The sequence below is a fragment of the Natator depressus genome, chromosome 4 (genome assembly GCF_965152275.1).
Source record: "Natator depressus isolate rNatDep1 chromosome 4, rNatDep2.hap1, whole genome shotgun sequence".
In the NCBI taxonomy this organism is placed as follows: domain Eukaryota; kingdom Metazoa; phylum Chordata; order Testudines; family Cheloniidae; genus Natator; species Natator depressus.
In genome coordinates this window covers 80536168-80562594 of record NC_134237.1, presented here as the reverse complement: position 1 = coordinate 80562594, position 26427 = coordinate 80536168, and the positions used below count along the sequence as shown (strand labels likewise).

The 26427-nt window shown below is 39.5% G+C and overlaps 1 protein-coding gene across 11 annotated transcripts in view; it reads left to right on the top strand.

The window, feature by feature from the left end:
* Window positions 1–26427, top strand: part of SORBS2 (sorbin and SH3 domain containing 2) — a 279268-nt gene that overhangs the window by 113269 nt on the left and 139572 nt on the right. For 4 of the 11 annotated variants that reach the window (XM_074951271.1, XM_074951274.1, XM_074951272.1 and 1 more), the window contains one exon: window positions 24974–25023. The exons of 2 other annotated variants lie outside the window; for them this stretch is intronic. In XM_074951271.1, coding sequence (XP_074807372.1) covers window positions 24974–25023 — 50 coding nt within the window. Of the gene's footprint in view, window positions 1–7837; window positions 7901–24973; window positions 25024–26427 lie in introns of those variants that run through there. 5 more of the 11 variants (XM_074951279.1, XM_074951278.1, XM_074951276.1 and 2 more) reach the window with 3 other exon arrangements.

Below are 26427 nucleotides of genomic sequence, written 5' to 3'. Positions count from 1 at the left end.
CTCAGACACCCCAATAATGGAAAAATCTTCAACTGCTTGGTTATGACACATTTACTGACACTCTTCCTTGCTATGGCAGTGCATAGGGGCTTATGCACAAAATTTGAATATCCCAAATCTCGATAGAGGTTGGATTTGAAAACAAACATCACAGCTGGTCTTATCTCTATAATGGGCTAAACCAAACCCTGGCTCCAGTCATTTCCCAACTTTGGAGATGTTTGAATTCAGTATCAAGCTTTGTAGTTGGTAGAAAGGATAATTTTGTGGCTAAGTCACTAGAATGCGACTCGAGTTCTGTGTTCTGTTTCTTGCTATCCCAAAGCCTTTCTATGAGACTTTGGGCCAGTCACTTAAGCCAAATGTTTCTAATTTGAGTGCACCTGTTTAGCCCTGATATTTCAGAAACCTTGAGTAGCTGACAGCTCGCATTGCCTACCTGTGCCCTTCAGATTTCAGTGAGAGCTTTGTGTGCCCAGCACTTCTGAAAATGAGGTGGTTTATTTAGGTGTCCAACTTTAGGTACCCAGGATTGAAAATTTTCAGCTTAATCTTGCTGTTTCCAGTTTCCATTTGTTAAATTGGGTTTAATACTTTCCTACATAACAGCTTGCTTGAAGATAAATTCTTTAACATATGTTGGGTGCTCAGATACCAAAATGATAACCATGACACAAAAGGCATATTATAAAAATAATCTCTGATTTATATTATAAAATCTAGTGCCAAAAACCCCTGAGAGAACTTACCAAAAAAGACAAGTTTTAGATAAATTTCCTAAAATATTTTTTTTAATCATAGATTCATAGATACTAAGGTCAGAAGGGACCATTATGATCATCTAGTCCGACCTCCTGCACAACACAGACCACAGAATCTCACCCACCCACTCCTGCGAAAAACCTCTCACCTATGTCTGAGCTATTGAAGTCCTCAGTTCTTGGTTTAAAGACTTCAAGGAGCAGAGAATCCTCCAGCAAGTGACCCATGCCCCATGCTACAGAGGAAGGCGAAAAACCTCCAGGGCCTCTTCCAATCTGCCCTGGAGGAAAATTCCTTCCCAACCCCAAATATGGCAGCCAGTTAAACCCTGAGCATATGGGCAAGATTCATCAGCCAGATACCTAGGAAAGAATTGTCTGTAGTAACTCAGATCCCACCCCATCTAACATCCTAGTCATCTCTAAAGCTAAATCTAATGAGAGTGAACTGGTATAGGTGTTTTTAAATCCTTTTGCTATCCCACTGTTTTGTTTTTCTGAGTAATGCTTTCTCATACCTCAATTCAAAATTGCATCTGTTGTACAGTTTGAATGCATCAAATTATCTTTTACTTACCTGATTTCTTATCCCATTGGAATCCTTTTCTACCACCGCAGTCAGAATTTTCAGATTGCAGGAGTATAATTTGAGCTTACATGATAGAATAGAGCCATCTGAAACAAAATTGCTTAAAGAAACAGACGGAATATATTTTTATTTCACCAAACCAAAATAATTGCAAACATACACTGAAACTTTTTAAACAGAGCATTATACATAGTTCTGTATTGATAAAGAAAGAAATCGGTTAAAACAATAAACTTCCAGTTCCCCCAGTTACACATAGTAGAAAACTGACCCAATAAATATATCCTGCAAATCTCAAATAAAGTCCTCTCAAAAGAATGTCAATCTGAAGAGATGACCAGATTAAACGATTAGTACACTAAATTGATCTATTTTAAAGGTTTTTAAACAGAATAGAATCATAGACAGTAAACTTCATCCATGTATTCATTGGGTCACTTTTCTATTTCATCATAACTGGATGAAATAAATTGATCTATTTTAAAGGTTTTTAAACAGAATAGAATCATAGACAGTAAACTTCATCCATGTATTCATTGGGTCACTTTTCTATTTCATCATAACTGTATGAAATAAGTATGTTATAACCTAAAGGGAGAATGTTTGGATTAGTTAAAAGCAAAAAGAATATTGTTGCACTGGTTGTCTACAAGAGGTTTGAATGGTCCCAGTTTTTCAAGTATAATTTATATTTTCTGTAGGACTCTCACCATAAATTACTGTCATGGCAAAACTACAGAAATGCATTAATTTATATATTGCCAAAGTAAATGTTTCTAGCTTATTTTTAGAGAATCGGGAAAGCAAAGATCTTTGAGCACTGCTACTGTTAAATTATGAGCTGAGAACTTTCATGGGAAAACAGCTGACGTTTTTCTTCCTCAGCCCTTCACCAATCCCTTGTACAGGGGATAGATAAACTTGTCCCTTACTGCTATGGCACTTCCCAAGCCTTGTGTTACATCAAGGACCAGGGATATACCACATAATGACTGCAGAATAAAGGGGTAGAATGAGCCCAGTCAAAGCAGACTGGAAGAAATGGCATGGAGCCTAGCTATATGCTTGGATACATCCTGCGATTGATACTCTTCTTTAATTCTGCTGCCTGAGAGGTCATAATAAACACTTGCTGGGTGGAATCTTGGTACTGGATCCTGCAAAGATTTAAACAAAAAGCTTGTTTTTAGTGGAAGTGCTCATATGTATAAAGTTAATCATGTGCATAAATCTTTGCAGCATCAGAGCCTTGTTTCATAAAATGGGAGAACTGTGGGGCCATATTACAAATCAGTGTTATCAGATACAGTATTTTCCAAATAGTATGTCATTTTGCTATGTTATACCATAGCACTTCTATCTCAAAAAGCATTTATCTCAGTTTAGTTTTAATTCCTATCGGTGAACATAGGTTTAAATGTGTCTTAACAATATCTTCATGGTTACAGTATCAAGATTCTGTTTGGTTTCCTTTCTCTTCTGCATATCTCTGAGCTGTATACAGCTGAAAATAGAGATGTGCTCTAAAACATAGTGGAATTTAATGTGCAAGTACCAGTGGATTTTAAATGACACATTACAATGCACAGTAGTGTAGTTATAAAATTATAATGAGGTATGTGCGAACTGAGAACATCTGCTATGGGGATGACACTTACTGCAGCCAAATTAAAAATAAAACTACATGTTGTAAAAATCTCATAAAAACATCTTGACCAGATTAATTATTAAAAATATGCCCTCTGTGTTTGATATCAGCTGGGGGCTAACCAATAAACAAAAACATTTTGTAATATTCCCTTATGTTACCCCCTCTTTCGTGATGCACCTTGCACTTGATATGGGTGAGCAGCTTGTGTTGAAAATATAGATGCAACTGGTCTTCGCATTTTCTTACAACAGATTCCAACTAATGCTTGAGCACCACATGAATTAGTTCAATGACACTTATATTCAAAACAGTAAGGCCTTAAATGGCACTTATGTGTATATTGGAAGAAGAAAAGAATTGGAAGTACATTTAGACAAATTTGACATCCTTGAAATTTCATTTAATTTGGGGCTGATTCAAAATCCATTAAAGTCAATGGAATTCTCCCAGTGACTTCAGGGCACTTTAGATCATGGCTTTGGTGATTTTATAGATATCATTCTGAACTCAAAACAAGCAAGCACCATAATACAGTGTCACTTTATAAACAGAGACAATGCTTTTATAAAGGTTTTAAAATTTAGTAAGACATTTTATTACATAACCAATTAAAACACAGACATTATTTCATTTATTAAAGGTGGGGCTGTCAACACCATCTATTATTGAAGCTTCCCAGGATTTCCCATTGTAAAACTCTGTTTTCAGTTGCTTATAATTTTGACAAATGTTAACAGTTTCGACTGAAATTTTCCATGTATCTGCCTCATGCTGAATATTTTTGGAAAATCTCTGCCATTTCCAAGAATAAAGGTAAAGAAAAAATATGCTTTTTTGTCCATGTTAAAAGATTCTGGTGACTTTTTCTTTGAGAAGCTCTAGTGCCCTGCTCACAGACACAATTTGGAGCTGGTGCTTGAAATTTGGCAGGGGCACAGCCTTTGTATCAGGGATGTGTTTTTTGCTGTCCCTGTGAAAATCTTCCAACATTTTGGCCAAGTTATGAGCATCTGAAAAATCACAGTTTGCACATGCTCACTGGAGATTTGCTAGAGTTTAGCATCTAAAAATCTCTGAACATTCCATCCATGCTGAGCATGCTCAAGCCCAGGGCTTCAGGGGACTCATCTAGACTTTCCCTGCAGTTGCTGCTGTTGGCTGTGCTGAGGCCAGAGCCAGAACTGAAAAACTGGCAGCCTGTTTCCCCTGTTTTTCAGTGCACCTTGTGCTGGCACCCAGGCAGCATGGAGGAGGAAGCTACCTGATTTGAATGCAGAGGGACCAAGAGCTGAACCTGAAGTGGGGGAGTAGATTGGGACAAGGAGCCTGAGGATATGGGGAAGACCAAGACTGAAGAGTGGTGGAAGAGGAAAAGGGAAACTGCAACTGGCAATGGGGTGGGGGAAGCCTGGGAGTGGGAGTTGGGAGGATAGCAAAGACTAAATATATGCTATCTTTTTCATCTCAGAAGTACCCAGAGCGGGTGCTAAAATATGTAGTTATTCTAGTGACTAAACTATCAGGGTCTCCAAAAACCAATTAACCTTCAGCCAAAGATGGCTCAAGTTGAAAAATTCCTGATTCAAGCTCCGTGTAGTCCTTAAACACAAGAACAATCAGCTTATATATTACAAAATGTGAAAGATAGGTGCACGTTAACAGTGCTCCTAGATCTGGACTAGAGGAATTCCACTGAAATGGTCCTGTGGTTATAAATATATGACTGCTCGGTGTAATTTACTATTCAACTTACTGTCGTTACACATTCAGAATCAGGGAAGGAGACAATGTATTGATAGAGTAAAGGATGAACTTTGTTTCTGACCTTGGCTGTCTGGAATGCTGAGCCGATGCAGTAAACAGTTTCTCTCTCCACCTTTTAAGAACATTAAGAGCTGTTAACAAAGAAAAGACTGATGTTATGCATTCTAGTATTTTAACTCAGTGAGGCACGCATGTCAATTTATCCCCAAAATGCAGTAATCAGCAAGTCAGATGAATGAACAAAGTATTCAAGTATTTTTATATAAAAGATGGCGAGAGAGAATGAAATAAGATGACCAGATGATAAAACATTTATCCCCAGCAGTAGAAATATATTATGGCTTCTCACAGGTGGAGAAATCAGAAACAAGAGAGAGAGTAAATTCCTCTGATCAGTAAGAATAAATGTAATAATTATCATGCTGACTCAAATTCATTTACATGCTATAGTAAGCATTACTTTTGAATAGAAAGTGTAAGATCAAAGTGTGGGAGACCCTGAGCAGTTACATGGATAACAGAGACTGATCTATATTGGAGACAGTTGGAGACAGGAGCTCTTCTTTAGATAAACAGCGAAAATAAAAAATAAACATAATTTAAGAAACATTTGACACAAAAGCCTTTATTTTTGTTATTCTCTGTCAAGAGTTCCCTTTCTTCCATGCTGCTATAGGCTTTTGCTATGAAATCAGGATAGAAGGGACTTGAAATGATGTCCCAGTATTTCTAACAATGCCTGGCAGGACAGACATATAGCAGCATACTAACATCATGACCATTTAGCCAGGGACTCTAGTAGTACACTCCTGAAAGTTGCTGTCTTCCTAGCATCCTAAATAACAAAGATCAAAAACTGAAGCGCACTTTTTTCCTACCCTGCACACAGTATTTTCTTTGCCTTTTCAGTTCTTTTCTCTTCATTTAATGGAGATGTGGATGAGGCTCAATTCTATATATTTTCAAAACAGCTTAACATCTTGCGCAATCTGAGTAACATTTGTTAGATTTACTATTTGAAAATGGTCTAACATGATTTTCCCAAGACCACATTGTCAAAATTGATAATGAAGGATGACATGGCTACTGAACCAGAAAAAGACTAGAAAAAATTATTAGGCTGTTCAAACCTTTTGGCGAGACCTGATTGTAGTCTTTGGAACATGTTGATTCGCGTATCTGTACATTTAAAAAAAGACTATCATTCCAACCCAGGAGTCACCATACCTGCCTAACTAAGTAGTTTGTCTATTCTGATGTCCCGTCTCTAGAAGCTGCATATTCTTGATGCTTCCCAGGAAGGCACAAGTTCATAGTTTTTCCTGTTCTCCATAACAAAATGTCACTGGAAATCTTAAAAGAAAGGCATAGTTGAACCTGGTGCTTGCTGCTGATTATAGGGTGGCCAGGTGTCCGGTTTTCGACTGGAAAGTCTGGTTGAAAAGGGACTTGACGGTATCCAATCTACTGAATGGACACCCAAAGTCTGGTTATTGTGGGTGGGGGAGATGGGAAGGCACCGAATCATCACCCGTGTCAGCCCTACTCAGCTGGGGCTGCCTCCGACCTGCATTGGGTGGCTGCAGCTCCCAGCCCCGGCTCTGCAAGTGAGTCCCTCCCGACTCTCGCAAGGAGGGGGGAGAGGAGAAGAGCAGGGAGTGATGGGGGAGGGATAAAGAGTAGTGAATGGGGATGGGGCCTCAGGAGGAAGTGGTGGGGCAGTGGTGGGGCCTTGGGGGAAGAGGCAGGGCAGTGGTGTAGTCTGGGGGAAGGGGCAGGGCAGAGGTGAGGTCTGGGGACAAGACAGTCTGGGGCAGAGCTCAGGGGGAAGGGGTGGGGCAGAGGAAGTTCCAGCACTCCTGCTGGAGTGTCCAGTTTTTATATATTACAAAGTTGGCAACCCTACTGATGGAACACTTTCAGAACTGAAAGAGTGTTGCGGGATTTAGATAATTAAAAGGATGGCAATGGACCTGACTTTATGCTCTGATTTCATATGCAGTGATTAAACAGTACATATTCTGTGCCTTACTAAGATTCTTTATAATCCAGCATTAAAAGTTTACATTAAAATAAGTCTTAAGAATGAACAACTTATCTTACGAAATTCAATAAAAATAGAATTTGAAAAGGAATACACCAGGAAAATAAAAAAAAAAAAAAAGATGGATCTCTAAAAACATGTGAACGTGAATTTTTGGACTGTAAAAGCTGACATCATAATATTTTTAAAAACCCTGCAAGGTGAATACATTTCCTGTGATCTTTTGCTCCCTTCTCTTAGCAGCTGATAGATTTCTTACTTATTTTATGGCTGAAAGGGCTAGCAGATACCATTAAGGCTGTAATGAGCTCCTCAGTGGAAATTTATCATCTCTCTCTCACACATTTGACTATGATGTCGTTTCCCTCATTCTGTCCCATATCTTATAGTTTTCCTTTTATCCTTTATCTAACCCTTTCTCCTTTCCCCAACCAGTCTTTATACATTGATTGAAACAAATCTTATTTGTCTGAGCAATCTCTGTGGGGTTGCCTATTCTTTTTTGAAATTTCCAGAGTTCCATTGTTTCTTAGAGCATTTATTTAGTACTGTTGTTATCATTGTAATGCACAGGAGCCCTAATCATGGACCAGGACCCTTGTGCTGGGTGCTGTACAACACAGAACAAAAGACAGTCCCCTTCTATAAGACAAAAGACGACAGATAGAGACAGACCAATGAGGGAATACAAAGAGACCATGAGATGATATTGGTGAGCAGGATAGGCAGTGGTCTCAGCGCACCAGTGGCCTATTGAGGCACAGCGTGCATCTACCCCTTATTGTCATTTCTTACAGGAGTGCTTAGAAGCCTCAACCAAGATTGAGGCCCAACTTCTTGTGTACACATAGTAAGAGACAGTCCCTGCTCTGAAGTGGTGCAGGTTGAAAACAGAGCTGCACAGAAAGAGGCCATCACCCTCCTGCTCCATGACGTTTATATGCAGCCCCAAATATTTTTGCTGCAACATTGCTTTTGAAGTTTCATATCTATTTCTCAGTTCTCTGTCATCCCTTGCTCTCTTTCAGAATTGCTGCTTTCCAGGTGCCTCATTCTCATTCAGTATCTGAGTTTTGGATTGTTCTCCTCAGGTGATTACCCTGCATTTTTCTAAGCTGCACTGCACTTTGTTGTTTGTTCCCCAGATTTCTAGTCTTGGCAGGTCTCTCTTTATTACTTCTCTGTCCTCACTGGTGTTAAAAACACTATTCAGTTTAATGTCATCTGCACGGCATTTACCTCTTATTCCAGATCATTAAAGAAGATGTTAAATAGGAAAGAACCTAAAGGAGACAGTTGGAGATTAAAAAGTAAGAGATGAGCAGACTGAAGAATAGGAGAAAGGGAGACCTTAAAAGCATTCAGACTTAAAACCAAAGCTCAAAAAGTTTTGAGGTTCATGCAGCAAGTATAAGTAGTTAGTAGTAACTGTTTTTAATCGTGTGAGTTTAACCACTGTGCCAATTATAATTTTCTGAATCATATTTTCTTTGGCTATTTATACTGGGGAAGAATAGTAGCTCTTTTGCTTTAAATAGGGGTGAGGCATGTAGGACTATATTAGGTATGAAACCAGTAGACAGCAGAGTGCATACCAGTTGTGTAAACAGTAGAAGCCTGGTCATTTTTAGTTGCCTTATGTGGAACAAAAGAGCAAATGGGGTCAAATAGCCCATTAGTATTAAAGTGAAAATTGGAGGTTACATAGCATTGCTGAGAATTTCCAGAAGATGAAGTAAACACTTTTCGAAAAAGTTGCAAAACTAATATTACATGAAACATAAGTTTGTTTTGGTGTATTGTGTATCAGCGGTTCAGCCATGTCTTGACAGGAGAGCATTATGTTACAGTTGCTAAACTCTCCATCTTCTTTCTGTCAACACTTTACGTAAATTCAAGTAACTTGAGTGGTACTATACTTGTGATAAATGCCACTTATGATTCTCTAAAGTTGGCACAGCACAAGCTAAGAGCTACTGATGACAGTACAGTACAAATAAATATTTTAAAATGTTTTTAGTGTTTTTAATTGAGCTTGACAAAAGGAAGACAGAAGATGTCATATCTGGGTTACATTTAGACATCCGAGTACACATTCTGATTCATTCTGGTATCATGGGCTAAGCATTAACTTAAATGCTCAGGATTTATTGTTCTGAAAAGAACCCCTGATAGATCTTATTTGTTTGTATTAAAGCACAATTCCATATAGCTAATTTATTTTGCTAATGGATATTAGACTATAGAAAGAAAGAAAGAGAAAGATCAAAGGGTGGGAGGCAGAGAATATACAAATATTCTAATGAATGTCTACTAAGTCAATCTTAGCTGATTTGTGCTAAATTTAGAATAAATTAACTGTACACATTTGACCGTTGTGGAATACAATAACAATCTTACATACATAATTTTTGTTTTTATGGACCAGTTAGTAAAAACCTGTCACCTTCTTAGTGACCATGGTATGCCAGTTGAGTTTTCATTGTCCAGTATTGCCGGACCCTACACATATTGGTCTAACGCTATAGAATGGAGCTAGTGCTACCCAAAGTGACTTAGGGACATGTGTATTTTGTAAAGGAAAGGCAAAGAGGACAGAGCAAGTAATACTATAATGACGTCTTGGTGAAAGCACATCACTCTCATTAGTCCTCACAGAAGTGGTGTGAATAGAGAGACAAAAAGATGTCTATAGAGAGGAGGAGTTATAATTAGAAATGGCTATTTATGGATGTTTTATCTTCACACATCTTATCAGTTCCATACTCTGCAGGAGGGAGCCCAAATCCAATGTACACTGAGATGCATAAATGTTGAAACTGCTAATGCTGCCTATTGATAATACATGAGAACTGGAAATGACCGATAGTTTGCAAAATACCAGTATACAACTGATGCAAATAAGCAGCGGTTATGTTCCTACTGTTTGTGCTCATTACTGTGAGCTAATGAACCAGTTTTATTATCCTCTGTGTAGTGAGTTTTAAACCCTGGTGTAGCTACATTCATTTTTGCCCAAGAATTGGTTGTATGATGTCTTTCTTTTATTTAGACTTTGGGGAATAAACATGATAGGTGAAATTTTCAAAAGCACCTGACTCCCATTTTCAAAAAGTAACGAAAGTCAGTGGGGTTTAGGCTCCTAAGTCACTGAAATTCCTTTGTAAATTTTACCTGTTAATTTTAAACATAGTTCTCCAACATACAAAGCACTTTCAGCCCCTACTCTTTTTGTGAAGTGTTTCCTTATGCATTAACATGGGTGGATGCTCACATTGATACAATACAACACTCTTGAAGATTCTTTTGTATTGTCATGGTGGATTTATTCTGATACTAAGCCTATGTTCTTGAGGGACATTGAGAAATATCTTGGACCCAGGAGCTTGTGGACCTATGCCACCTAAATATGCTGGACTGTTTTGTTTCTCATAGTTTTTATTAAATTAGTGAAATTACATTAAACTATGGGCCAGATTCTCCGCTGGTTGGCATAGTGCCATTGAAGTCAACAGAGCTGTGCTGATTTACACCAGCTGAGGAGGCCCTAGATGTTTAGTATATTTAATTAATTAAACCTTTGAAGAAGAGAAATCACCTCCCTGTGATAATTTCTTTGGCATTCCAGAAGAGGGCTCAAAAAGACTGGGTGTTTCATGTCAGTGATAATGCTGATCCTTCCCTCTGCCTGTATTAAAAGCTAAATATTATTCTATTCATTTGTAAAAGAACTAGGTACCTACATTTAAGGCCCTTTAAACATCCCGACCTTCCTACACATCCAGGCTTATAGCTGATTTCCTGCCCTGCAGAGTGAATTCCATTGACCAACAGTGAGTTCCTGTTAAACCACATACATTCCCAGACCTCTAAAAATACTGTGTATGATTTTGTGTAATTAAAAACATAGTGGGAGCATGACAAAACAGAAAAGGGCAAGGAAATATAGAACAATATTTCAGGCCAATAACATAAGGAGATTGCTTTTATTCAAAAATCTTTTTTGTTTCTTTTATTTATTTTTCAAACAATAAAAAATGAAAAGCACTAACACCATAAAACTCCTGACTGAATTTCTAAATAAAATTTCCTTTACTGGGAAAGCTGTAGGCAGACTCTGAATGTAAAAAATATTTTATTCATGTCATTCTGTTTCTTTCTGCATCTGTAAAAATAGTCAGTAAATTGCACATAACCCTGTCGGTTTGTATAGCTGTCTTGAAATTTTCTCCCTCATGCTTGCATATGGTTTATTTTCAGAAATACATCCTGAAATTCCCCATGTTACTTAAAGTGTTTGAGATACATCTTGAGGGAGGGGGGAAATAATAAGTGAGACAGTAACTGCAGATTTTGAATTTAAGTACAAAGGTCAAGATCAACTTGTTGTTTTTTCAGTGCACAGCTAGTCAAATTCCTTGATAAACTGTTCTTTGAAATGAAAATAAAGTGAAGGAGGAGAGAAGACAAAACTCTGAGGTCATCAGCACCATGCAATGGCTTGAGGCATTTGTGGTTGTTGGTTGTTTAGCAAGTGGTACTGTATACTGTAATTGAAATAAGCCAATTTACCTAGAAGACCTTTAAAAACTCAATTCAGGGTAATACCAAAAGGACAGTCAATTCATTTTCACTGAATCTCAAAGTAAAGAATGCCCCCATAGAAGGTACCATATTAAGTAGTCAAGGGAAAAAGAGTGACTTTCAACAGTAAATGTGTTCATTATGAGAAGCCCCTACACTGTGACTGCCTAACACCTATGTGATTATGCGGTAAAATATGGTCCTGCTTGTCTAGGAGTCCCATATCACAGTTATCAGAATGTCACCCTATATCTCCTGTCTGCTGTACTTTGTGACTCCAACAGCACTAGGCCATTCATTACAGAGATTGAGGCCCAGATTTTCATTGTGCCCCAAAAGTGGGCTCAGCTGGAGATGGGGTACAAAGGAGGACCCCAACCCTGAGATCAGCTCTGTGCTAGCTGGATCCTTGGCTCGCTAGTCCCGAATGTTAGTTGGCTATGGCCCTAAGGGGGGACTTTCTCCCAGTTAGCCCATAACACATCCACTTCATCAGGGGTTGGGTGAGGGTGATGTAAGAGTCAGCTATGCCAACTCTGACTGCCAGGGATTCCTAAACATTGGAATACCTGGTTAATATAGCTTTCCAGCTGCTTTGAGCAGCACTAAGCAATTGGAGCAGGGGCTGAGGATCTGGCCCTGAATTCCTAATTCCCTTTCACACTCATCAGACTTGGATAGTCATGTTTTAGCTCCACCTCCTGGTCCTTGGTTTAGGGAGGAATCACAAAAAGGAGGAGGTGTAAGGGTGCCAGCAAGAAGATTGTTGGGGTGAAGGGTGTCCTGGGTGGAATCTCTGGTTGGGGCTACATATAGCTTACTGAGAGAGCTGAATGAAATGATTCCTGAAATGTGAGTAGCTAATCCACCAACATGGACCAAACCCACCCTGCTTCCCATACCTGCTGCCCTAGATTCAGATAGTGATCAACTTACTCCTCCAGAAGATCTACTCTGCTGGGTGGGGGACAGAGTGAGTTGGGTCTTATTGGTCTTGCTGATGGGAGGAGGAAATCTAACCTTACAGTACTTCTTCCCCTAAAGATCATATGACTAGGGGAGGAAGAAAGGGATGAGACTTTATTAGATTCCTTTTCCAGAATATACTACTGCTTAGCTCTGCTTTTCTGCTTTCTGTTTCTCTTCCTTAGAGGGACACTTTATGTGTTTTGCCAACCACTAACTTCTGCATACAGCTAGAAATTGTAGTTTAGACATACTCATTCCACCTACTGCAGTGACGGAATATATGTAAGGAAGGGGAGGCTTCCTTCTTCACAAAGACGTTTTCACATTTCAGAAACCACTTTCATTGTCCCTGTTAGTGTATCTACAGAATGACGAGCTGTCTTTCCTCCAGGAAGTAGAGCACATTAAACTGATGCTATTGGATGAAAAACCTCCATCTACAACTCTTTAGAGCAGTGATACTCAGACTGAGGCTCCCAAGCCACAAGTGGCTCTTTAATGTGTCTCCCGGGGCTCTTTGCAGCACATGATATTAACACATTGTGTGATTTAATTATTAACCAATCTTAGTTCTGAACCAGTCAGGATGTGATTACTATGTTATTAACCAATTGTAGTTGATAAAATAATAATCCTTGGTCGGTCATTTTGCTGTGAGGTGTGTATGTGTGCGTGCACGCACACAGCCACAGGGGAAAGGGAAAAAATAACATATACATGCTATTCAAGTCTTGCATTTTAATAGTGTCATGGGAAAAAACAGGTCATTATTGGTAGTATTGTCTTTAACAACTAGGCCATCTCAGGTTTTTATCCTTATTTGTCTTTGTAATTTAGTAAAAAGAATACAAATATATTTTAGATCCCCCCATTTTCCTGAAGCCATCCACCCAGCTCCCCCTAAGTTACCCCTCTTTTCCCACTCAGATCCCAGAAATCCCTTCCCCTACTCCCATCGTTCCCATGGATACTCCCCAGAAACCTAGCTGTCTCAAGCTTCTCTACCAAGCTATCCAGCTACACTCTGACACCCTCCACAACCACTGATACCCTCCGCCACCGCCATCCTGTACCTCCTGGACATACCCACAAAACCCGGCTTCCCCTCACCCCAACTTTTAACCCCAGCCACTGAGCTTGCTCCTATTTTACCTCCAAGCATCTGCACAAACACTATTTCGCTTTATAACCTCCCAGCTACATCAACTCCGCCCCACAATGTTTCCTAGTTAGCCCCACAAACCCAGCTTCCCCAACTTTCCCCACTCAGGACCCACCTACTCACCATACACCTTTCCACACCCAGGCACCTGCCACAGTTGCCAGTTTAGTGCTGCTTCTTCTCCTACCACTTCCTGGAACAGAGTTTATTGACTTTAAACTTAAGTTTATGGTCATATACAAATTATTTGCTGGCGGTTCAATTATTTAATTACATTATTAGCATATTTGAAAATACTTTGCATAAAAATCACATATGAAGCTGTGCAAAAATTGACATCTGTGAGGACTGGCCCCACAGTCAAGAATTTGAAAGCTAAAATAACAGAAACCTGTTAGACCATTTTCTTGTGCTGCTTTGGCTACTTGGCTCCACTTAGCCAAAATGACTTTAATGGGAGTTCAAGTGCTCAGTTCTTCGCAGGACTGGGCAATATGGCCAGGGGCCAGTAAAGCAATGAAGCAGATGTTGAACTTTTAAGCACCTAAGTAAGCCCATGGGTCTACTTCAGCATGTGCTTAAATGCTTTACTGAACTGGGGCCTAATACATGCACTCTCACTGTCCCACCACTGCAGTCTGACTACACTGTATATTAAATCCAAGGGAAGAAACAAAACCTCTTTGTACCTTTTCTTATGACTTATTCATATTTTTATCATTTTCAGTATTTTTTGTTAACTTAAGCACATACATAAACAAAATCCATAGAGATGATTTTTCTTGCCATGGTTTGGATGACTGTGGTATGCCTGTGAGCTCACTATCAAATGTATTTTCATATAAACCATAGCTTTGTACACTCTATTTTCTGAGCACTGGGGCACAGCAGGGCAGGGATTTCTTGTCTTCACAGCTTCACATATGAGTTGCCACTGACATGGTCTTATCATTTGCAATTTGTCATGCTACTTTCGGTGCCACCTGTCGCTGCAGTCTCATCTCCCCCATCCCTCTTCCCTTAGCTACAGGTCTGAAACAAATCTTTTGAGGATCATGGAAAAGCCTAAAAGAAGAAAAGAAAATTAACAGGCATCACCCATTCCTATGAGTTTTGACTCCGCATGACCAGCAAAACCTGAAATGGAAGCGCCAATTGGCACTATTTATACATTCTGATGCTATTGCTAGTGTTAAGTCCATCACTGCTACACAGTCGAACAAAATAACTAGTTTTAGTGTGGTGCAGATTAAAAACATTGCTGCATGCTGTGGTATTGTAACCCTGTTGATCCCAGGATAATTAGAGAGACAAGGTGGGTGAGGTAATACCTTTTATTGGACCAATTTCTGTTGGAGAGAAAGACAAGCTTTCGACCTACAAAGAGCTCTTCTTCCGTAATTTCCCAAACCTGAAGAGGAGCTCTGTGTAAGCTTGAAAGCTTGTCTCTCTCACCAACAAAAGTTGGTCCAATAAAAGAGATTATCTTATTTACCTTGTGTCTCTGATAAAAAACAGTGATTTTAGAGAGTGCCCACATTTTCTTTCTCCTCCATTAAATATATAAAGTTGCAAACAATAATACAGCTGTTGAAGAGAAAAGGCCAGGAGTATTACCTGACTCTTTAATCCCCACAAAAATAATTCCCTCCTCATTTGCAAAAAGGGTTCTGAGCACCTGGTAGTGACTCAAGTGAGTTTAGAGAAAGTGCAGTAGAACAGCTTCCACAGTATTTGAACTGATTTTGACTATCCCATCCCTGGTGTAAATTCAGAGATTAAAAACTCTCCCATCAGTTTTGCAGATACTTTATCCACCAGGCTGCAGTCCTTGGTAGGAGCTCAAGCGGTGAATCTGTCAAACAAGATTAGTGCAGATCTGACTCCCCCTTCCTCTCACAAATCTGGAAAGCCCGTTCCCTCCCCACCCACCACTCAAACAACTGGATGTTGCTGACTACCTAACAAAAACAAAATCAATCACTTGCTTGCCAGATCACACAGATGTATGTATCCTGCTGCTTCGCCATCTGCAACCAGTAGTAAGTGGCCATTGCTTCATTTACCAAAGATGTTTTTTGGTGAAATCGGGGGAGGTAAAGAATCCATTATAGTGATGATGACTATAAAGGGGTGCATTCTGGAATTCACTTGATGAAAATAAATTGTCTGCCATAAAATCATATTTTCTGTTTGCTAATTTTTGTACTTCTGGGAGAAGGGTAGGGGATAAATCAGAGAGATTTATTTGAACTCATGAATAAAGCGTCAGACCCTTACATTTCTGGATGGCATCCATCCATCTTGTGGAAATACTGCTGAATGCTTATGAGAAAATATTTGATTCAGTCAGTCATGTTCAAACAATTCACTTGGGTTCTTAAAACCAAGAACACATTTTTGCAGGTAATCGATCCATCAAATGATACACTAATGGGGACAGGGTTTTTGTTTGTTGTATGTAGTAGTACTGAATATTTTGTCTGATCTACCCTTTTCATCCCAAAAGAAAAAAAGTGTGTTAAGTAGTAGTGATAAATGACAATTACTAGGGCTGTTGATTAATCGCAGTTAATTCATGTGATTAACTCAAATTAATTGTAATTTAAAAAATTAATCATGATTAATCACAGTTTTAATTGCACTGTTAAACAATAGACTACCAATTGAAATTTATTAAATATTTTTGGATTATGTTTTTCTACATTTTCAAATATATTGATTTCAATTACAATACAGAATACAAAGTATTCAGTGCTCGCTTTATATTATTATTTTTATTACAAATATTTGCACTCTAAAAATGATAAAAGAAATTGTATTTTGCGATTCACCTCATACAAGTACTGTAGTGCAATCTCTTTATCATAAGTGCAGCTTACAAATGTAGATTTTTTTTGTTACATAACTGCACTCAAAAACAAACCAGTGTAAAACTTTAGAGCCTACAAGTCCACTCAGTCCTACTTCTTGTTCAGTCAGTTGCTCAGACAAACAAGTTTCTTTACATTTGCAGGAGATAATGCTGCCCGCTTTTTGTTTACAATGTCACTGAAAGTGAGAACAGGCTGTCAAATTTCCTTCCCCACTCTGAACTCTAAGGTACAGAGGTGGGGACCTGCATGAAAGACCCCCTAAGCTTATTCTTACCAGCTTAGGTTAAAAACTCCTCAAGGTACAAACTTTGCCTTGTCCTTGAACCCTATGCTGCCATCACCAAGCGTGTTAAACAAAGAACAGGGAAAGAACCCACTTGGAGATGTCTTCCCCCCAAAATATCCCCCCAAGCCCTACACCCCCTTTCCTGGGGAAGGCTTGATAAAAATCCTCACCAATTTGCATAGGTGAAGACAGACCCAAACCCTTGGATCTTACGAACAATGAAAAAGCGATCAGGATCTTAAAAGAAGAATTTTAATTAAAGACAAAGTAAAAGAATCACCTCTGTAAAATCAGGATGGTAAATACCTTACAGGGTAATCAGATTCAAAACGTAGAGAATCCCTCTAGGCAAAACCTTAAGTTACAAAAAGACACAAAAACAAGAATATACATTCCATTCAGCACAACCTATTTTACCAGCCATTTAACAGAAGGAAATCTATCGCATTTCTAGCTAGATTACTTACTAACCTAACAGAATTTCTAAAGAGTATTCCTGACCTGGTCCCAGCAAAAACATCACACAGACAGACAGACCCATTGTCCCCCCCCCCCCCCCAGCTTTGACAGTATCTTGTCTCCTCATTGGTCGTTTTGGTCAGGTGCCAATGAGGTTATCTTAGCTTCTTAAGCCTTTACAGGTGAAAGGGTTTTGCTTCTGGCCAGGAGAAATTTTATAATTCTGTATACAAAAAGGTGGTTACCCTTCCCTTTATATTTATGACCCAGGCCTTTGAATGGCACTATTGTAGCTGGCTCTTCAGATTCTTGAACTTGGGTCGAGTGCTGTAGCTATTTTTAGAAATCTCACATTGGTATCTTCTTTGCGTTTTGTCAAATCTGCAGTGAAAGTGTTCTTAAAACAAACAACATGTGCTGGGTCATCATCCGAGACTGCTATAACATGAAATGTATGGCAGGATACAGGTAAAACAGAGGAGGAGACATGCAATTCTCCCCCAAGGGACTCAGTCACAAATTTAATTAACGCATTATTTTTTTAATGAGTGTCACCAGCATGGCAGCACCTCTGGAATGGTGGCCGAAGCATGAAGAGGCATACGAACCTTTAGCATATCTGGCAAGTAAATACTTTGCAATGCTGGCTACAAAATTGGAATTGGAATTGGAAAAGGTTCAGAAAAGGACAACAAAAATGATTAGGCTTCTGTATGAGGAGAGATTAATAAGTCTGGGACTTTTCAGCTTGGAAAAGAGACGACTAATGGGGGATATGACTGAAGTCTATAAAATCATGACTGGTATGGAGAAAGTAAATAAGGAAGTGTTATTTACTCCTTCTCATAACACAAGAACTAGGGGTCACCAAATGAAATTAATAGGCAGCAGGTTTAAAACACAGGAAGTATTTCTTCACACAACGCACAGTCAGCCTGTGGAACTCTTTGCCAGAGGATGTTGTGAAGGCCAAGAAAAATAGCAGGGTTCAAAAAATAAATAAATTCATGGAGGACAGGTCCATCAATAGCTATTCGCCAGGATGGGTATGGATGGTGTCCCTAGTCTCTGTTTGCCAGAACCTGGGAATGAGCAACAGGGAATGGATCACCTGATGATTACCTGTTCTGTTTATTCCTTCTGGGGCACTTGGCATTGGCCACTGTTAGAAGACAGGATCCTGAGCTAGATGGACCTTTGATCTGACCCAGTATGGCCGTTCTTATAGTCTTAAAAGTGCCATATGAATGCCTATTCTCACTTTCAGATGACACTGTAAACAAGAAACGGGCAGCAGCATCTCCTGCAAATGTAAACAAACGTGTTTGTCTGAGTGCTTGGCAGAACAAGAAGTAGGACTGAATGGACTTGAAGGTTCTGAAGTTTTACATTGGTTTGTTTTTGAGTACAGTTATGTAACCAAAAAAATCTACATTTGTAAGTTGCACTTTAATGATAAAGAGATTGCACTTATATAAGGTGAATTGCAAAATACTATTTCTTTTGTTTATCATTTTTACAGTGCAAATATTAGTAATCAAAAATACTAATATAAAGTGAGCACTGTGCACTTGGTATTCTGTGTTGTAATTGAAATCAATACATTTGAAATGTAGAAAACATCCAAAAATATTTAAATAAACAGTATTCTATTTTTGTTGAACAGCGCGATTCATCGCCATTAGTTTTTTTTTTAATCACTTGACAGCCCTGGCAATTACTAATAACCTGATCCACTTATTTAATTTCACCCAACGGGTTCTGAGCTGACAGTATTATATTACTGTTCATCTAGACCCATCTAGGCCCATATTCAGAAAGATATGAAGGGCCTGCCTAACTTTATCACGCGAGTAGTTTCATTGACTTCAGTGGGCCTTGTTCATTTATTTATTTAGATTTAAAATAATTGAAAAGATTCCTTCCTGAGATTCTAGACACCATAACACATCATTAATAATGCAATAAAATCCTAGCAGCATTAAACTAATCATTCCAACAGGAACTAGCCAGCCTGCTACCTACAGAAACTCCTTTCTGACCCTCTATCGTTGTGGGAAGCATACCCTCAGCCCTTTCCAAATATCCTATTGAACCAGTGGCTTTTCCAGCATGCAAAATTAGGGCTATTTTATAGCAAGTGGGGGAGCAAATTCTGGAGTACCAATGCCCTGACAGAGACAGCTGTCTCCTCTCTTTTATAATGAGAGGGATCCAGCTCAAGCACCTCTTCTTATCACAACAATGGGACAGGGAGATGTGGTCTGTAGAACAGGCCAGTCTCAGGCCATTTTGGGTTTTATAGGTCATAACAAACACTGAATGCATCCGATGAAGTGAGCTGTAGCTCACGAAAGCTTATGCTCAGATAAATTTGTTAGTCTCTAAGGTGCCACAAGTTCTCCTTTTCTTTTTGCGAATACAGACTAACACGGCTGCTACTCTGAAACAAACACCTTGAACTCTGCCTGGGAACCAGTAAGTCACCAGTGCAGATCCCAGAGCACGATGACACATGCTCCCAGGGAGATGCCCTCTTCAATAGGCAAACTGCAGAATTCTGCATGTGGTTTTAAGGTGTAGCCACACGTAGATCACACTGCAATAGTCTAATCTTGATGTGACAAAATCATGAATAATAATGGCAAGATATCTTCATGTCCACGGGGCACACCCACACAGAGTAATTTTGCAGAAAACAAACCACACACAAAAGAACAACACTCAGGAAACAAAAGGGAACTCACTGTTTTTCTTTTATCTAATCCCTTTAAGTTTTATAGACTTATTAGAGATTGCTTTAAATAATAGTTCATTAAAAAAATCAGATAGAGGTGTTACTTTTAAGTTCATGATGTCCCTTAAAATTCTACTAATATTAATAATGTTTTAAATGTCCCTTAATACTCAATCAAGAGTTTGAAAATCATTTTAGGTTAGCAGCAGCAATTGGTTAAAATGCAAGGGCACAATTTTGATAGGTGTGCAGCTTGTATTGACTTACGTGCATGCATGCAAGACCAAAATTTGCCCCTAAATCTTTAAATGTGTACTTGAGATCAGATTTTTCAGAAATGTGTTTGGTGATTTGTATGTATCCTCCCACTGGCTGACTGTATGCAGCTTGCTGTAGAGAGTAATCTCCTTAGACCTATACAAACTTTCCTTGGTTCAGAGAGAACAACTTCCATTGATAACATTGTTTGTTTTAATTTTAGCAAGAAAAAGCAAAGTACTGTGTGTGAAACTTTGGCATGAACTAAACACACTTTATGTATATAGATCAAATCCACCCGCTGGAAATTATTTTGACATCTTGGTGTAAAAAAGAGTTCTGTACTTGGTGAGTCTTTGCTGAGTCTGAATAGTGTTGCATTTTATAGCCTGTTTTCATGGAACCACCACTAATTCAGTTCCAAGTGAACAGAAAGGAAGGAAGACAAAAGGAAGAAAGGAGAGTAGCAAAATACGGACCCTGGACTTCAGAAAAGCAGGCTTAGACTCTCTTAGAGAACTGATGGGCAGGATCCCCTGGGAGGCTAATCTGAGGGGGCAAGGAGTCCAGGAGAGCTGGCTGTATTTTGAAGAAGCCATATTGAGGGCGCAGGAACAAACCATCCCGATGTGCAGAAAGAATAGCAAATATGGCAGGTGACCAGCTTGGCTTAACAGTGAAAACTTCGGTGAGCTTAAACTCAAAAAGGAAGCTTACAAGAAGTGGAAACTTGGACAGATGACTAGGGAGGAGTATAAAGATATTGCTGGAGCACGCAGTGATGTAATCAGGAAGGCCAAAGCACAATTAGAGTTGCAGCTAGCAAGGGATGTGAAGGATAAAAAGACGGATTTCTACAGGTATGTTAGCAAGAAGAAGGTGGTCAAGGAAAGTGTGGGACCCGTACTGAATCGGGGAGGCAACACAGTGACAGATGATGTGAAAAAAGCTGAAGTACTCAATGTTTTTTTTGCCTCGGTCTTCACAGACAAGGTCAGCTCCCAGACTGCTGAACTGGGCAAGACAATATGGGGAGGAGGTGAGCGAAAGAACAGGTTAAGGACTATTTAGAAAAGCTGGACATGCACAAGTCCATGGGTCCGGATCTAATGCATCCAAGGGTGCTGAGGGAGTTGGCTGATGTGATTGCAGAGCCATTGGCCATTATCTTTGAAAATTCATGGTGATCAGGGGAGGTCCCGGACGATTGGAAAAAAGCAAATATAGTGCCCATATTTAATAAAGGGAAAAGAGAACCCGGGGAACTTCAGTTCCTGGAAAAATCATGGAGCAGGTCCTCAAGGAATCCATTTTGAAGCACTTAGAGGAGAGGAAGGTGATCAGGAACAGTCAACATGTATTCACCAAGGGCAAGTCATGCCTGACCAACCTGATTGCCTTCTATGATGAGAAAAGTGGCTCTGTGGATATGGGGAAAGCGGTGGATGTGATATATCTTGACTTAAGCAAAGCTTTTGACATGGTCTCCCACAGTATTCTTGCCAGCAAGTTAAAGAAGTATGGATTGGATGAATGGTCTAGAACGTGGATAGAAAGCTGGCTAGATTGTTGGACTCAACGGGTAGTGATCAACGGCTCGATGTCTAGTTGGCAGCTGGTATCAAGTGGAGTGCCCCAGGGGTTGGTCCTGGGGCCGGTTTTGTTCAACATCTTTATTAATGATCTGGATGATGGGATTAATTGCACCTTCAGCAAGTTCGCAGATAATCTTAAACTGGGGGGAGAGGTAGATATGCTGGAGGGTAGGGATAGGGTCCAGAGTGACCTAGACAAATGGGAGGATTGGGCCAAAAGAAATCTGATGAGGTTCAACAAGGTCAAGTGCAGAGTCCTGCACTTAGGGAGGAAGAATCTCATGCACTGCTACAGGCTGGGGATCGAGTGGTTAAGCAGCAGTCCTGCAGAAAAGGACCTGGGGATTACAGTGGACGAGAAGCTGGATATGAGTCAACAGTGTGCCCTTGTTGCCAAGAAGGCCAGTGGCATATTGGGCTGTATTAGTAGGAGCATTGCCAGCAGATCGAGGGAAGTGATTATTCCCCTCTATTCGGCACTGCTGAGGAGTATTGCATCCAGTTTTGGTCCCCCCACTGTAGACGGGGTGTGGACAAATTGGAGAGAGTCCAGCGGGGGGCAACGAAAATGATTAGGGGGCACATGACTTACGAGGAAAGGCTGGGGGAACTGGGGTTATTTAGTCTGCGGAAGAGAAGAGTGAGGGGCGATTTGATAGCAGCCTTCAACTACCTGAAGGGAGGTTCCAAAGAGGATGGAGGTAGGCTGTTCTCAGTGGTGGCAGATGACAGAAGAAGTAGTAGTGGTCTCAAGTTGCAATGGGGGAGTTCTAGGTTGGATATTAGGAAACACTATTTCACTAGGAGGGTAGTGAAGCACTGGAGTGGGTTACCTAGGGAGGTGGTGGAATCTCCATCCTTCTAGGTTTTTAAGGCCCGGCTTGACAAAGCCCTGGCTGGGATGATTTAGTTGGTGTTGGTCCTGATTGAGCAGGGGATTGGACTAGATGACCTCATGAGGTCTCTTCCAGCCCTAATATTCTATGATTCTATGACTACTTTAAAATGCTGTCTCCTGTAGCAGCATGAAAACGCTCCAAGAATTGGATGCTTTCAAGAATAATTTGTGACTGTTGTGTAAGCCTAAAGTTACAATCAAAGACAGTTTATCAACACTGAAGAAAATAGATTGGACTTGCTTTAATCTTTAAATGGTTTACTGAGAATTCTCAGATGCTAATTTGCTGATACAGCAGTTTTAGCATAAATAGAATGGCATGAAATTTTATTAGTCATCCCAGTATTATCCCTTAGCTTCTAGGGTGATCCATTTCTGTAACATATGCCTGTTCCTTCCCTTAATGTATAGCAAAAGGAAATTGGCTTTTAAATAGTATTAGCAGTGTTAAAGTGTCGTATTTGAGTGAGGAATCAGTATGATCATCTTATGAGGCATCATTAAAAATAACATTGAATTTCTACAGTAGTACAAAGTACATTCTGCATGGGCATCAGTACAGGAGAATAAATTGCTAGAGGTTTCAGCCTCAGAGGTGCTGTTCACTCAATCCCTGTTGACTTCAGTGGGAGTTCAGGATATTCAGCCCCACCCAGTCTAAGTCATTTTATTTATTATTCATTAATTACAGTAGCACCTTGAAGCCCACCTGAGATTGGGGCCTCATTTAATATGGTAGTACATTGTAACCAATGCGCCATTCTAATTGTACACACCATCGTTCTTTAAAGTGGGAGGTCGAGGGACAGCATATGGTAAAAATAGTGGGGAAACTTGTAACAAACCATTAGTTTTGTATTAAGTATGAAAAATTCCAATTTTCTTTTTTCCTAACCCTGTATTTGCTGTAGGAACAGGGAGGGAGGAAGAAAGGATGATTTAAACCACTCTTGAACTCCAACTCTTGGCCCCAGTGGTGTAAATTAGAGCAGCCTCTAGATGTAATAAGGTAGCTGAGAATAGCCAGAGTGCAGTTTGTTCTGGACATGTCCCCTCCTGCACCCCAAATACACGAAGCTGAGGGGGAAATGAAGAGCCATTTCAGCAGCAGTGTGCTGGCTGGGCCACCCTCTTGTATCAGAGGTGTTCCCTGGGGAGCCTTTCTGCAAATCTCTGCCTCCACCCACTTTATTACACCTTTATGCCCGTGTAGCATCCTGAATGGGCCAGACAGAAGAGAGATTCTAGCCTCTGAACCATTAAATAACATTACCGTTGTGACACAAACTGTCCGTAGTGGGGAAATTCAGTTCAGGCTTGTACTTATCTCAGATCAGCATGATAAACACAGGCACAGCATCAGGAGTTAAGGGCAAAGTGTTGGATTTAATTTAGGATGTCCTTTCTCCTCTTTGGTTGTTAAAAGAAAAGGAGTACTTGTGGCACCTTAGAGACTAACCAATTTATTTGAGCATAAGCTTGTTTAAGCATAAGGTTGTTGTTTCCTTGTTTGATATTTGTTTGTTTGCTTGTTTGTATTTGTTAGTATTTGTTCTCTTGGTGGTTTGTTTTTAAATGTCATAAAGTGTAAGAATCCACAAGCCCAAGAGAATCAAACTGTTCCTGCTTCCTGGATTAATGTATTTATAATTTGTTTCTATGCATATTATTATCCTTTAAGGAACAGCCAGGTGCATTTGGAAACCTTCCTGTGTTAGGGCCTGATCTTGAATCTATTAAAGGCAGTGGGAATTTTGCCATTGATTTCCTTGGGAGCAGGAACAGGTCCTAAGTCAATAGTTAGTACTGCAGCAACCAATGGTGAAAATCACAATGTCAGTAAAAATATCCATATTAAATTATAAATAAAGCTACACTTCTAGCACATTAATACTGGGGAAAAGAGTTAATAACTTTGGCTGTTAAAAAAATGTTCCTAGTCTTTTTTTATGTATATCTGTCTATGGAAAAGCATCAAATAAAACCTATAAACAGATTTTTTATTTTACACATTTCTTTAAGTGACCTGCTCTTTAGTTGATACTCTGGAGACCAAAAGTCAATTGGATTGGCATGATATTTGCAAATGTTTATAGATGAGATACTAAATCTTTGAAAATAGGGTAGGTTATAATGGAAGTGTTGGCTCAACTTTAACTTTAGAGGCAGGCACAAGTGGTGCCAGTTTAACTAAAGCCTGTGTTTAAAATAGGGCTATCCTTGTTATGACATTGATTCACCAGTGTCTCCTCTTCTCCCACCCCCCAAAAACACTGATGACATTTTGTACCACATACCATTGCGTTGTGACAAATTAATAGATCATTTTGTTTTCTGCAGGAAAACTGAAGACTTTTATAACAAAACCTCCAGTGTCAAAATGAATACAGGTATGCTGTTTCTGTGAGATTTTTCTTTACTTTTATATCTTCTATATATATATATATATATCTTTTAGCAAACTAGGGGCCAAATTATTAAATGTTCATGCACAAATTACACTAAGCTGATATTGAAATTAAACTAAACAAGATGTTGTTTTAATAGTGTGTTTGTATATGTATATTTATATGTGCCACATACATATATAAACATGTATGTATATTTTATATGTGTATATATATGAAATATGCATGTTTATGTATATTGTGTGTATGTGTATATATGTATATAAATGTATATAAAATTGTACAATGCATATATATGTTCTGCAGCACAACGGCATACATAACAGTTAAGGGAAAATAGCATCCCTTTATCTCTGGAAAACAGTACTATAATGCTTCCTTTTCTGTAAATATCCTATTATCATGGTATATTATTAGGTGGGTTTATATATAAAAAGAGGTTGCTATTTAATAAATTAGTAGCTATACTGGATCACAAATTGAATATGAGCCAACAATGTGATGCAGTTTTAAAATAGGCTGGGGTGTATTAACAGGAGACGTGTAAGACATAGGAAGTAATTGTTCTGCTCTGCTTGGCGTTGGTGAGGCCTCCGCTGAAGTTGTGTGTCCAGTTTTTGGGCACCACACTTTTAGAAAAATGTGGACGAATTGGAGAGAACCCAGAGGAGAGCAACAAAAATTATAAAAGTTTTTTTAAATAATATGGTCTGTGAGGAAAGGTTAAAAAAAGGCATGTTTAGTCGTGAGAAAACAGAACTGTGCGGGGGACCTGGTAACAGTCTTCAGATATGTTATGGGCTGTTATAAAGATGGCAGTGATCAATTATTCTCCACGTCCACTGAAGGCAGGACAATAAGTAAGCAAATTAATCTTCAGCAAGGGAGATCTAGGTTAGATTTGAGGAAAAACTATCTATAAGGATAAATAAGTACTGTTGTAAAATCTCTCTCATTGAAGGATTTTAAGAATAGGTTAAAGAAACACGTGTCAGGGACTGTCTAGCCCACTGGTGGGCAACCTGCGGTCCGTGGGTGCACGCACCCCATCAGGGTAATCCGCTGGCCGGCCGCGAGACAGTTTGTTTACACTGACCGTCCACAGGCACAGCCACCCACAGCTCCCAGTGGCTGCGGTTCACCATTCCCGGCCAATGGGAGCTGCGGGAAGTGGCGCAGGCTGTAGGGATGTGGATTACCCTGAAAGGCCGCAGGTTGCCCACCACTGGTCTAGCCTCCACACAGTGGGATGGATACTAGATGATCTCTCGAGGTCTTTTCCAATCCTATATTTCTATGATTCTAATTACATTATCTTTCAGACTGCTGTGATAGAAATGTAAAATCTGGTCTTCACCAAAACACAAATTGTAGAATGTTTGTTTG